Source organism: Penicillium bovifimosum, assembly GCF_028826915.1.
Source record: "Penicillium bovifimosum strain IBT 22155 chromosome Unknown utg000006l_segment0_segment0, whole genome shotgun sequence".
NCBI classification, from domain to species: Eukaryota; Fungi; Ascomycota; class Eurotiomycetes; order Eurotiales; family Aspergillaceae; genus Penicillium; species Penicillium bovifimosum.
Window position 1 is genome coordinate 2,285,320 of NW_026622715.1, and position 13,519 is coordinate 2,298,838.

General features: G+C 51.6%; 6 protein-coding genes across 6 annotated transcripts; 3 read left to right on the plus strand and 3 right to left on the minus strand.

Moving 5' to 3' along the window:
• Positions 1–474: 474 nt before the first annotated feature.
• On the minus strand, positions 475–3,097 carry N7515_008504 (ZZ type zinc finger domain protein; the record flags this gene model as incomplete). The annotated part of the gene is made up of 2 exons (XM_056669248.1): positions 475–2,790; positions 2,966–3,097. 2 exons carry the CDS (start codon positions 3,095–3,097, stop codon positions 475–477), a joined length of 2,448 nt encoding a protein of 815 aa, XP_056519078.1.
• A 950-nt stretch (positions 3,098–4,047) lies between these two features.
• N7515_008505 (uncharacterized protein) lies at positions 4,048–5,987 on the minus strand (the record flags this gene model as incomplete). The annotated part of the gene is made up of 3 exons (XM_056669249.1): positions 4,048–4,636; positions 4,702–5,337; positions 5,392–5,987. 3 exons carry the CDS (start codon positions 5,985–5,987, stop codon positions 4,048–4,050), a joined length of 1,821 nt encoding a protein of 606 aa, XP_056519079.1.
• A 900-nt stretch (positions 5,988–6,887) lies between these two features.
• On the minus strand, positions 6,888–7,997 carry N7515_008506 (putative RNA binding protein Rnp24; the record flags this gene model as incomplete). Its single annotated transcript, XM_056669250.1, has 1 exon — positions 6,888–7,997. One exon carries the CDS (start codon positions 7,995–7,997, stop codon positions 6,888–6,890), a length of 1,110 nt encoding a protein of 369 aa, XP_056519080.1.
• A 231-nt stretch (positions 7,998–8,228) lies between these two features.
• N7515_008507 (uncharacterized protein) lies at positions 8,229–9,351 on the plus strand (the record flags this gene model as incomplete). The annotated part of the gene is made up of 3 exons (XM_056669251.1): positions 8,229–8,326; positions 8,384–8,500; positions 8,559–9,351. 3 exons carry the CDS (start codon positions 8,229–8,231, stop codon positions 9,349–9,351), a joined length of 1,008 nt encoding a protein of 335 aa, XP_056519081.1.
• Positions 9,352–9,742: 391 nt separating this feature from the next.
• N7515_008508 (exosome non-catalytic core subunit RRP4) lies at positions 9,743–10,993 on the plus strand (the record flags this gene model as incomplete). Its single annotated transcript, XM_056669252.1, has 2 exons — positions 9,743–9,954; positions 10,036–10,993. 2 exons carry the CDS (start codon positions 9,743–9,745, stop codon positions 10,991–10,993), a joined length of 1,170 nt encoding a protein of 389 aa, XP_056519082.1.
• Positions 10,994–11,839: 846 nt separating this feature from the next.
• Positions 11,840–13,445, plus strand: N7515_008509 (IFRD domain-containing protein; the record flags this gene model as incomplete). The annotated part of the gene is made up of 2 exons (XM_056669253.1): positions 11,840–12,030; positions 12,200–13,445. The coding sequence occupies 2 exons, from the start codon at positions 11,840–11,842 to the stop codon at positions 13,443–13,445; spliced, it is 1,437 nt and encodes a 478-aa protein (XP_056519083.1).
• Between the last annotated feature and the right edge of the window lie 74 nt (positions 13,446–13,519).

The window sequence follows — 13,519 nt, forward strand, 5'->3', positions numbered from 1 at the left end:
TGTATTCGCTCTACGCGTTCTTACTAGTAACTGTGTAACAATGGCAGTCTGAATGTGTTGTTAGAAACACAAAGACTCTGTCCTCGGCCAAGCCTACGCTGTGTAGACCTCGGCATGTGTTCCAATTGAGATCGGCGGATCGTGGAGACTGTCGGTGTAGTCAGTGGAGATGGAGCGGAGATCGAGAGGAAATGTTTATGTGAAAGTATTGAAGGTGCCAACAGCAAGTGCATTTGAAGATTATACTAGGCCATAAAAGAAGAAAAATGATCTTTTTTTTTCTTGCTTTTGTCTGTTTCTGAAGAAAAAAGAAGATAAAAAAGAGTCACTGATTAAATCTAGTCATGCTGGGGGTGACTAGACCTCTGCAAAGTCCGAAAAATGAAGCGAAAAGTAAAAAAAAAAAACAATGAAAGAGTGCAAATTCCCAGGTCCCATTTCACGTCGTCAATGATTCGAATGCTTTGCAATGGTTCAATTTGAGGATTGCTTGGCATCGAGATATTCCTGGTCGCTGGCATCAAGAACATCGTATTCCTCGTCGGTGAGGAAGCCAGCGTCGGCATCAGTCGAAGCGTCATCTAGAGTCAGGCTTTCAACATCCTCTACAACAGACCCTTCCGAAGCGTTGGACAGGGTCGGTGCCTCAGGCGCAGGTGATTCAGCTTGGTGAGTGCTGGACTCGGGAGATTCCTTTTCCAGCTTGGGGAAGATCATACCACTGCCGGCCATTTCAGACACAGCAGGGGATGTCTCGCTAGTTTCGGTTTCCGAAGCAGCAGGCTGCACCTCCACGTGACACCACAGGCGGTGACCGATGGCCTCGCCGTTAGGAAGCTTCAGGCGGTAGTAGGAAATAGAAGAGCCCTCGTGCTGAGGAGTGCGCAGGTTAACAGTGAAGTCAGCACTGTCGCCTGGCTCCACAGGAGCAAACAGTTTGTTGCTTTCCATTGCCGAGCGGATCGACTCGACACTTGATGGGTGGCAGACATCGACATCGAACATCTTATCGCCACCAACGAAGCGTACATCACACCCAACAGGCCACGCGGCGGGACCAGGATTGTAGAGAGTCCAGGTTTGGCTGAACGTGGTGTTAGGAGCCATCTTGGTACCGTCAGTGATGGTATCGCGGATGAAGAATGCTTTGTACTCCGGCATATCGCGACCCTTGGATTCGGAGATGGAGTTGCTCATGACAGGAGGAGACTCGAACTTCGCCACGGGCTTGGTACCGTCGATCTCAACTGGTTCCTGCTCCTCGAGCTCGGCCTGGTCAATCACTCGAGTGGAGGCATGGAGTTGGTCTCCCAGGGCCATTGCTCCACGCGAGCCATCGTCGCCCATGGTGCTCACGGTCACACTGCGGACTGGAGTCTTGAACTTGACCAGTGGGTGTGTGCGGTTGTGATGATCGGTCGGGAGAGCCTCGCAGCTCGCACAGAAATCGGTATCATCACAGACAGCGCATTTGTAGCGAACACCGTTGATATAGCTCTGAGCCGGTTTGTTCTTGCAAAGAGGTCCGTCACAGAAAATGCCATAGTGGATTTCTTGTTCACGAGGCGGTTCGGCAATATTATCGTAAACCTGCACGAACCGGTGACCAGGATGCTTCTCGGAAGCGGTCAGAACGCACTCATGACAGTAGTCCCAGTCAGGGCAGGATAGACATTTGTGACGAATCCCAACGATGCGCTTATCGCAGCCATCGCAGACAGCGGCGTGGCGGAACTGGCGACCGGGAAGGCAGCGCGAAGTGATGAGGTTCTTCAAGCAGAAGTTCCGGTCGGATCCAAGCTGGAAGGTGTGAGCGGGGTGGTGACCGTGCTTGTTTCTAAGGAGGCAACGAAGGCAAAGATCGTAATCTTCGCAATCATTGCAGCGAACAAGGTTGCTCTCATCAGCCTCGCGGCAGCATCCATTGCACATAGGCTTATCGACGCCCTGAGCGGCTGAGTCCAAAGAAGCTGATGGGGCCATTGTACCAGTTGACTCCCGAGCCGACTCTTGAACCGATTCGGGGACTTGGACCACCGGCTTGGTGATCACTTCACGCTGGACGAGGGGGGCAGTTAGAGATTTGCTCTCCACTGCGGATTGAGCACGAGGAGGAATCGTCTCAGTAGTGCTGTTCGTAACAACGCCATTGACGACGGTCCTCTTCAGCAACCAATGGGTTTCGTCATGGCAAGTCACGCCGGAATCGACGCACTGTAGGCACAGGTCATAGTCACCATTCTCGCAAATGCTGCAGTGATAATGCGCATTTGCAATAGAGCGACCGCAGTGATTGCAATCAATGCAGAACATGCCGTTGGGAGAGTTGTGGGAGATGATGGGGAACTGATGTTTCTCTTGGTCTAATTCAAAGTTGCGGTAGCGAGGTTGACCGAGAGGTAACTCTTTTTCGCCGGCCATGGAACGAGCCGTGATGTAGCGAGACGCATCGAGACACATCTCATTCACTCCAGAGTTATGCTCGAGGGGGTAAGGGTTGGTAGGAGGTGAACCGAGAACGGTTTCGAGATAACTGTGACGAGTGTGGTTGGTCGACTCCATCGGCACAGCGGGTTCTGATTCTGAAGGTACGGGTGCGGATGCCGATGTGTCAGGCGACGTGAGGGTAGTGACCTTGATACGAAGCTTGGACTTCGCCTTTGCAGCCCGATAGAGTTGCTTGTAGACTGCGATGTTGTCACAATCAAGGCGAACGTAAGAACCGGCACTGTCCGAATAACGTTCCAGGATGACGTTGACATCCGCCGGAATGCCGAGGAGGGTTCGAAGCTAAATCATACGTATCAAGTCAGTCCAGGAAAACGACGGGTATTGATTCTGTTAAATTAAGAACGTTTGAGGTTGGAAAATATCATAGAACTCGATCTGATGATCGCTCAAGATAAGGAATGATGGGGGTCGGACCTCTAGTCCGGTCGGAGCTTGAGCTTGAGTGGGGACTTACCATCTGGGGGAACACCTGGGGCTTCAGGTCCTTCAAAGGAATCTTGAAACGGCGGTTACTGTCATTGTAGAGTACCTTGACAGTAACCAGGTGATCTGGACCTGAATGAGATGAAGCAGATGGGGTAGCCATCGTGTGTGATGATTGTGAAGGGGAAGGTCAAGGGTGGAGACTTCGAGATAAGGGCAGTAGTGTAGATGGTGTTATGATAAAGGACTAGGATGTAACCCTGAGGGGGCTACAGTGGGAAGGAGAAGCTAGAAGGGAAGACAAAGATTATGATGAAGAAGGGAAAGAAAATGAGAAAGAAGAAGTTCTCCAGGGGAGATAAAGAGGGGAGTTGTACAGAGCCGTCGAATTGAAGGGAAAAGCGGAGAGATCGGTCAGCTGCTGCGGACTCACTTGGAAGGCGGTGAGGATTTCATTCTGGACGGTCATTACCTAATATGGCGTCAAAGCCTGGGGTTGCCAAGACTACGTTGATCCGGGGGCCCGGGGGCGCAAATATTGGCAAATTATTTGCCTGTTTATTGTTACAACCTCGGGATAAATTGACTACGAATTTCCATGTCACTAGAACTTCCCTCGAGAGGGGGTGTACTGTCATTAGAGTCAAGATCATCAAAGTAGAAAACTAGTCGCATAAGATGAGGTCATGTGTCAAAATGGTGAATGCAAAACGGAGAGTCGATGGGCCGATTGGATGGAATTGGCAGGGCTAGAATCATCTTCCATGATTTCCAGCTTGGAAGTACAGTAATGTGGGGACAGTTGCGGAGACATGAGGGGGGGCAAAAACGCTCAAATGCATCGAAATTCAGATCTAACAAGACCAAAATGAGTCATAAAATCTACCTAGGTTACCCAGGTAGAAACAAAAAACAAACACAAGATTAGGAAAAGTAGGGCAAAGACAAAAAAAAAAACAAGGCTAGAGAATGTATAGATGCAGATTAAGAAAAAGCGAAACCAAAGGCCCTGCAGATCCTGGACAGAGCTGAGAAAAGAGAGGAAATGAACGAGAATGAGGAAAGTGCTGGAATGTAGAAGAAAAGAAGAGAGAAGCGTTGAGCATTCATCAATCACTCCCCGTAGTACTGGCTCGATTGTTGGGGGTAAAAGTAGGTTGTGCCGGGCGGAGTCATCATCCCACCCATGCCGACCACTCCCCCAGGCCCGGATCCTGGGCCGGGACCTCCGTACATGTGATTGGTATCATAGAAATAGACTGTGCCATTAGACTCGTGGGCAACGGTGCCTGGCTGAGAGGGCTGCTCGCCAGCTGAATAAGGCGCCACTTGCTGCCCTGGGAAGTGTGGCACGGAGGCTCCGGGCCCAACGGGTCCATTGTAACCCGCGTAATCAGGGCCCGAGGTCGGGTAGTACATAACCCCCGAAGGATAGGTCGGAGGGTAGAATCCAGGCTGTGGGTAGATGTAGGGTTGGAAGGGCGGTGCGTGGATCGCTCGCTCCGGGATCTGTGAAAGCGGAGTGGCCGACGGCTGACTAGGTGGTCCATGGACTGGAAGAGGGACCTGATGGTGGAAGGGTTGCTCATACTGGGGCTGAGGGGGGTTGAAAGGGAATGGGAAGGTCGCAGGACTTTCGATGTCCGCGACAGAGACAGTCTTTTGAGGACGAGGTTGGTGCATGGGGATCGGGGCGGGGCGGCTTTCGCGATATGCCGGATGAGGGAGGGACATGGGCATGGCAGGCCCATATGGTGGGATCCCTACCATTGGACGAGGTGGAGGGGGAGGCGGACAACGGGTTTGGGGTCAGTGGGTATTGCTTGCCTGGAGTAGACAGATCCAGCCGGGGATGGCCAGCCATCCTGGGAAGGTGGCATGCCAAAAGAAGACCGACGGCTGACAACACTGGGCGTGTATGAAGAGTTGGGGTAATAGCTAGGACGTCGTCCACTGTACCAGCCGCCACCTCGGCCGCCTCGACCGCGAGAGACTTGATTCGGCCGCAGTGCGCGAGGAATGAAGATGAAGGAGCGTTCGACCGAAGGGAAGATGTATCGGGGCGGCTGGCCGGGAAGAGAGATCCGTACTGGTTTATCTCGTCGCAAGGGGGGCCGGTGTTGAGGTAAACGAGTGTGGAGTCGCTTTGGCACAGCGGGAAAATGAACCGGACTAGCCATCCCGGGCAAGGACACGACGACAGGTACATTGCCGACCAGTGTTGTGCTAGAAAATGACCGGTTCGGTGGGGAGGATCTCGGAGCTGTGGGGACGGGTGCGCTGGGGTTAGGTATCATGGACGGTGTTGGGCGCTTGGTTGCAGGTGCAGGTTGATCGTCGCCAGCTACCGTATCGTGAAGGTCGTGTGCCCACTGCCCTTCACTGGAGTCAGGCTTGGAAGACCTGATACGTTGTCAGTAAAAGGGGGAACGAGGAATGGAATGGGGCCAAACGTACCTGCGAGAGCTACCGTCCACAATGAGGCCGTATGGGCGAGATTTGCTCTTCAACCGATGACCGTTTTCCGCGGATCGTTTGTCATGAAGGAAAAAGCTCCCACGGGTGGGCACGAAGGATGGATTCTGTTCCCGCTCCTTGACATGCTTATCATTCTCGCGGCGTTTTCTGGAACCAGGGTTGTTTCGGTTGGGTCCGGTTGGAGGGGCGGATGGCGTTCTTCTGGTATGAGGTTCCTGTTCCTTTGGATCGTCGGAAGGGACTTGTGTAGGATCTGAGACCTTCAAGCCATTCAACGTTGCCTCTGTATCCGAAACTGTTGTCTTGAGTCCTCGTTTTCTAAGCGATGTAGAGCTTTTTCGTGTAGATTTGTCGAGAACCACCCCGTTGACCTTGTCCACCTTGTCCGACGTAGGTACCTCACTATCACCCTCTTCGCTGATTTCTCCATCTGCGTCTTCATCCTCTTGGTGGCTGTCGACAGAACCTTCACTCAAAGAGTCATCTCCCAAATCTCCAGCAATTGAACTCTCGTCTTCGCCATCTTCCTCCTGTCTCTTTCGACGGCTTGCCCCAATATGACGTCGAGGTGCCATGCTGGAGATGCAAAAGCTTGATCACTTGTGGCAGTTTATATAAAATTTCACTGCTGACCGGGCTGGACTGAGGGAATGCCGGAGCAAGATTGTTTCAAGAAACGGACTGTGAGCGTGGCTGGCGTTGAGCAAGGGTGATGTCTGGGTGGAGTACTGATCGAAATCAAGCAAGATCAAATAGAAATGGGAAGCTAGAAGAAACAAAGAGAGACCTCGTGCAACAAAGCAAAGCAAATTAAATAGAAAGAAGAGAAGAGCAAGGGGTAAGAAGGAAGAAGATGCAGCCCAAGAGCGATGAGAAGCACAGAGAGATTCGAGTTCAGAGAAGGGCATGACATCGTGAGAGACGTCAGGCCTGATCGGGCCTAGCCCAGGCGGTGAAACTTATTCTGCCACGATAGGGCCTAGAATTGTTTACTTGATTTGGTTAGTGTCGGGTGAGCTACGTTGAATATTGATGAAGTCAATACACTACGATGATACAGTTACCTACTCGAACTCCTACACTGAGATTGAACGGAATGTTGTAGCAAAGATGTGCGTTCCATTTTCCTAAAGGAGGTTATGGTTTCTGGTAGATCCGAGATTGCGTGGCTCTACCATGCGGGCCGGATGCTGTGGTATGCTGTACCGGAAATATACATGCATTTTCTTGAACATCCAAGCTGTGCCACCAAATAGTGGCCTCGGCGTCCTCTGATGTCTCCAGAGATCATGACAAATATGGAGACCATACCCCGGAGGCCCTTGGCGAGTCACAAGGCAGACCACGGGGGGTTGAGTCTACTGCCACCTCGGCTGCAGATCAATGGCAAGGACGGATTGATACACAATGAGTATAGTATTTGCAAAGGCTCGTAAAATAGCCGCAGATGATACTCCACAAAACTGCTGAACCGCTTAGTCGAATGTAGTCTTTTGACCCTGGCCTTCCACAATGGCACCACTGAGCTTCTGCACTGTTTCCTTGGAGTAGCGAGACTCGTCAATGGATTCACGTCTCTTCTTGTTGTGTCGGGGTCTTTCTCGTGCTTCGTCGTCGACTTCGGTGATAGCGGGTCCTCCGTCCTTCTTCTCGGCGTCCTTGCCAAAGCGCTTCTTGTAACGTGTTGACGCATCCTCCGCAAACTCCATGCGCATACGGCGACCCATAAGCTGGTTGACCCAAACCCTTTGCATCCGGGGCTTCAGTTTCTTCGACTTTTTCTTCTCGGTCGCCGAGTCTGAATCACTGTCGGAGGAATCTTCTTCCCCGTCATCCTCCTTTACCAACATGAATCCCCTCACCGCTGCTTCTGCGGCAGCGAGTTCTTCAAATTCCACCCAAGCATATCCCTTGCATTTCCCTGAGTCTTGGAAGGTAGCCATATGCACGTTGGTCACCGTACCGCACTTGGAGAAGTTTTCCTCGAGGGTTTCCTTGGTCACGTCGAAGCTGAGGTTGCCGACGAAGATTCGCTTAGATGGAGGATGGCCGGACTTGGTTGTCTCTTGAGTCTCGGATTTCGCAGGACGACCTTCATAGCTATTTGCATCCTTGATGAGCACGCGACGGCCAGTCATGAGCTGCTCGCTCAGGCCAATTGCTTCTTGCAGGGCCTTCTTGGTGGAAAAGTCGACATAGGCAAAGCCTTTGTTCTGCGGTCTTCCGAATCTCTCGGGGCCCTTGGGGAGGTTGACTCGAGTGATCTCCGACTCAGAAATGTCGGAGTTGGCTGTGAAGAACATGCGCAGCTCCTCACTGGTCACTGCGAAAGATAGGTTTCCAATCCAGATACCATATTTGGACCGCTTGCCGTCTGTTTCGCCTTCGTTGGATTCGGGTTTGCTGGGCTTGCCAGACTTAGGCTTTTCGTCGTCGCCCGCGTCGCCTGCATTATCTTCCTTCCTCTTCTTCGCTTTTCGCAAAGCTTTTTTTGAGACTGGCTCCGGCGCAGAGATATCGATCTCAAGCTCAGGACCGTCCTGCAGCTTGCGCTTCTTTTGACTGACATCAGCAACTTCGGCCATTGTTCTCACAGTGTGAATGATAGGAAGTAAGAAGTTAAAGGACAATAGTTGATTGAACCAAAAGTTAAGAGGTACATTCGCAATAAACTCAGATCGGCAATAATCTAAATTTTTTACGGGGGTCCGGACACGCCTTCCACGCAGTCCGCTCCTTGGCGCGACCTCGCGGTGACCAACCACCTAGACACATCCCCTTCCTCCCTCCATCCGAACTACTTTCACTCACACATCATGGCGGAACCAAACGACAACCGGTCTGTCGCTGAGACATTGCCAGATGCACCGGCATCAGGACCTGGGCCCGCAAAACAAGTGGTCCGGTCTTTCAAGTACGAGTTCTGTCAATCAGCCCGGTAGTACAATGCTGACTTCTTTCTTCTATTCAGGAAGAAATATGCCAAGCTCAAAGTCAAGTTTGAGTATGGGACACGGGAAAATGAGAATTTGATCCGCGAGGAATTGCGCATTGAGGACCTGTCTAAGCGCATTCGAGAACAAAATGAGTATGACATCTACAAAGTTCCCCTTGGATGATGCGTCATTGCTGATACTCCGTACTAGTCAATTACTTGAGGTTCTGCTCGAGTTCAATGAAAGCATACATGTCTCGCCAGACCTGCGGTTCGACCTTAGCCTGCCAACCGACCCTCCTCCCTTGCTACTCACCCCCGAGCAGGAAATTGCACCTCTAATCAATGATGCGACACTGGCGAAACAAGCTTGGAAAGAAGCTAAAGCTGCCTTGGCTGCAGGCAGCATCGATGCAAGTGCCTATCGCACGATTGAAGACAATATCAAACGGAACAAGGCGTTTGCACCGGCCCAGCAGTATAGCTCTTTGTCTCAAAACTATCACATCAGCCCAGATGCCGTTGAAAAGAAGCCTGATAATGACTGTGAACGCCAACTTGGATACTTCACACCAGAGCATGAAACTGAATATTACCTTGCCCTGGACGCCAAGCTGGGTGATGAGGCAGCTGCCGTGCAGCTCGCACGCATTCCAGATCGCCCCACGCTGGCAGAGCGCGAGCGTGAGCTTACTATCCGAAATCCCGCATCGGTGTACAACTGGCTACGTCGCAACCAACCCCAGACTCTTCAGGATAACGAGATTGCCTCTGAGAAGTCTGCTTCTCGCCCTTCCAACCAGCGATCTTCCAAGCGAGCGCCGGCCCAGCGCAAAGATGAGGACCTGTTCGACGAAGATGGAACGGAGACCCATCCTACCCCCAAGAACAAACGCAAGCGTGAAGAAGACACTGGGTATCGCCCCAAGGGCGGCAGCAGTCGTTCAAAAAAGAAGAAGGAAGAGCCCAATCCCAATGCAAGCAAAGGGGCCAAAAAGCCTTGAGTAGCTTATCTGCTTCACAGCAGTAATTCTTGGAATGTATCAATAGCGGCGTTGGCTTGGCTCACCGATTAAGAATGACATGACATATCATTTCCATTGTGTAGAAGTTGACATAGGTAGTTTCAATCAATCTAGCGTGTATTGTATGCTTGCATATGGTAGGATGTAGGGCTGGATGGAGTCCGTGATGTACTCCGTACCCGGCATAATAACCCCCCACCGCCTACGCCGCACAGGCGGTGGGGAGTTATTATGCCGGGTACATCGTTACGGACAGTACGGAGTACGGCCATAGTGGAGTAATCACGTGCGCTCACTTTTTCCCTCTGCCACGCACCGGACACCACTAGAACCTCGTGAGCGACCACAATCGATAACAGACGCAATCACGATGGCGATTACTATTCTTGCTCCAGTGGTGGAGAATGCTGCTCCCTACAACGCTGACTCGGATGACTCCTTGTCCGTGGCCTCCGATGAGGATGTCGAGATGACGGGCACCTCCAGGCCTCACAAGCGACAGCGTTTACAAGGAGAGTCGAATATCGCCACAGGAATCGTTACACCTGGAGAGGTGGTCACGGATGATCCGCAATGGATGAGGTAGGTGCAACCTTGAAGTCGGCGGAACTGGCGCGGGCTCGCGTTGTCACTTTTCTTGTTCCCAGCTCTAATATTTTGCAGAGGCCACGGCACGTACACCACTCCGCTCTCGACATCTATCATTGCCACTGTCGCCGGCACAGTTCTAAAGACAAATAAGCTACTCTCTGTGACCCCCATGCGCGCCCGCTACATCCCCGAGATTGGCGACCTAGTCGTTGGCCGCATCGTCGAAGTGCAATCCCGACGGTGGAAGGTCGACGTCGCCGCTCCATTACTCGCCCAGCTCCCTCTTTCCGCAATCAATCTTCCCGGTGGTATTCTGCGTCGACGAACAACTGCCGATGAACTCCAGATCCGAACATTTTTCAGCGAGGGCGACCTTGTAATTGCCGAAGTACAGAGCGTGCACCAAGATGGATCAGCGTCACTACACACACGGACTTTGAAATACGGAAAGCTGCGGAACGGCGTCTTCCTTGCCGTCAGCGGAACCGGAGGTAGTGGAGCGTCCAGCTCCAGTGTTAAGGGCGGTCGCGGCACTAAGTCGGTTGCTGGCAGCTCTCTAGCAGCCCCCGGAGGCTCTGGTACCGGTGGTGTGGTGCGATCACGACGACAGGTGTGGACCGTATCCGGTGCCAATGGTGGTGGTGACATCCAAATCATTCTCGGAGTGAACGGGTATATTCATATCTCCAAGCTTGCCGATGGGGCCGAGGCAGCATCTTCTGCTACTGAGAACGTCTCGATCACTCGCTTGGAAGAAATGGCATCGAGTTCGATCTACTCCAGCCAAAACGAGGATATCTCGGCCAAGACCCGCCGGGAGATTGCGCGGTTGGCACAGTGCATTCGGGTTCTGGTACAGAATGGAGTACGTGTCGATGAAGAAACGGTTATGAAAGCCTACGATGCTAGCCAAGAGGTTGATTTGGAGATTGGGGATGAGGAAGATGAGGATGATGAGTGGCGACAGGAAGGTCGCGAGTACTTGGAGGGTGCTAAAGCCCAGCAGATCCTCCAGTATGTGATGCGGTAGTTCTCCTTGGATGTATGATAATGATACCCCTAAAACAACACAAGGGAATACTGGACATTCTGGAATGTCTACTGTGTACTTGATCATTGATCTGGTAGTTCTACGCTTCTAAGTAGCCTTGTTTATCTTCTAACCTTACTGTCCTTCGTTCCATGGACTTCTGACATTCAGCACCATGGCTGTATCCAGAATTCCAGATAGTAGATGTACTGTACTGTAGTACCTAATACGAGTAGCTGTATATTGTCATGAATATGAAGATCTTCAACCAGGATCTTATTGACGCTAAGGCAGTGAACTATGACGACGATCCATAGTTAGTCACATGATGTACAGCAAAGAGAAGTCGAAGGTTGCCAATAAAGAACCTAAACAATAGACTTCATTGTTCTATTGAATAGAGTTTAGATCTACGGAGTAAGATCAATAGAATTTATTCAAACGAACAGACAAATAACTGATTGGTGGAAAGTAGGAACAAAGAGCAAATGACTCAAATGAGTCCGATGCCCAGATCGGATAAACTTACATACGACCAAGTCACGAGTCCGCCATTTTAAGCAGCGGCCGTTTGCCATTGTTAACTTTTTTCTTTGTTCTCTTTTCTTTGTTCTATTCATCTGTTTGAAAGATATCATGATCTTTTACCTAAACCACTTATTTCTCTCTTTCTTGATTCTCGACTATTGTTCTGTACCCATAGGTTAAAAAAGATCTCACTTTCTTGGCTTCCTGGTCCTCTCTACAAAGATTGGCAAACTACGCCTCCATAACCTCTCTACTTCCTATTTCCTCTCTCGAGGACACTTTCCTATTTTCTACCTCTCTTTCTCTCAAACCTTCATAATGCCTGATCTTCGTCGTCAAGTACTCGAGAGCGGCAAGACCGTCTCGCGCAAGGCTGCTTCCCGTGAGGCATCCCGCAATGCCTCCCCCGCCAGTTCTAAGGCGGCCTCGCGCCAGAGCTCTCGCAATGCCAGCAGAGCCGCTTCAGACGAAGAAGATACTGGATATCTCTCCGATGAGACTTCCATGAGGTAAGCTTCCTTACATTTTCTCTCATCCCCCTCCCCTCTCTCTCTCTCTCATTTTTTTTTCTTTTCTTGATCTTCGCATGGTCCCCACACCCGTGGCGGGATGATGTCATTACCAATGGCGTTCCCATTCTTTGCAATCGACATACGCTAACCAAGATGGGAATGACAGCATCGGCTCTTTCGATGATGAAAACCCCGAGCAAGACAATCCCGATTGGGAGCTTGAACTCAGCGATCGCATTCAAGAGATTCTCGACCGTAAGCGCAGCAGTGTGCAAGGCCGAGAGGAAGCTCTGCAAGCTTTCTGTCGTCTGGCCAAGTATCACTACACAGTCGAAGAACTGAATGGCGTCGTGACAAGTCTACTGGCTGCCTTTGAACGAAGCGTCCGCACTGAAATCAGTGTGCGTGAAGCTACTCTTGGCTTGCGTGCCATCGAACTTCTCTCCGTTTCTGCTTTCGACGGAACTATCTACGAACTCACCGAGCCCTTGCTCACCCGCACCGTTCGGGACTCTGCATCTCCTCTAGTCAAGACAGCTGCTATCCACTGCCTGGGTGCTTGCACTATCTTTGGAGGTGCCGGTGAAGATGGCATTCTCGAGCAGATGGCCTTCCTCTTGGACATTGTCGCCTCTGACGGACAGTCCGTTGATGCTGCAGATGATGCTACGGTCGTCACTGCTGCGATTCAGCAATGGGGCTTCCTCGCCACATCAGTCGACGACTTTGAAGGGGAGAGTGAAGAAGCTATCCAGATCTTCATGGATCAGCTCAGCAGCACCGATCACAACGTGCAGATCTCAGCAGGTGAGAACATCGCCCTGCTCTACGAGAAGAGTTACTCTCCCCAGGAGGATGACGATGACACGAGCGGAGAATCAGACGATGACGAAGATCATGATATGGAGGCCACAACCGGTCCCAAGCTCTTGAAGCGCTACAACGCCTACCACAACACCCCCGAGCTGGAGAGCCAGCTGCAGAGCCTGGCCACCATTCACGGCAAGTCGATCAGCAAGCGCGACAAGAAGTCCCTCCACAGCAGTTTCGCTTCCATTCTCACCACTGTCGAGAACCCCCGCCGCGGTCCCCGCTACAATACCGCCATCAACCAGAACACCAACCGCCACTACGGTAGCACTCTTACTGTCAAGATCGGTCGCCACGGAGTCATGACCATCGACCGCTGGTGGAAGTGGATGCGTCTTACTGCTCTGCGCCGCATTCTGCAGGGAGGCTTCCCGGAACATTACTTCCAGGGTAATCGGGCCGTCCTGGAGAGTCTTCCTGTTATGATGCGCATGCCAGACCAAGGCTACAGCTCACAGGATCGCCAGAGTGCACGCAAAGCGGCCAAGAATCGCAACGCGCGTCGTTGGACTGCTCAGCACTCTGAGGAAGATGATGAATAGGCTACCTCTCAAGTCTCAAGTTCAAGGCGGATTACATGGTCTTCTTTCTTCGTTCACTTTCTATTCTAGTTCAA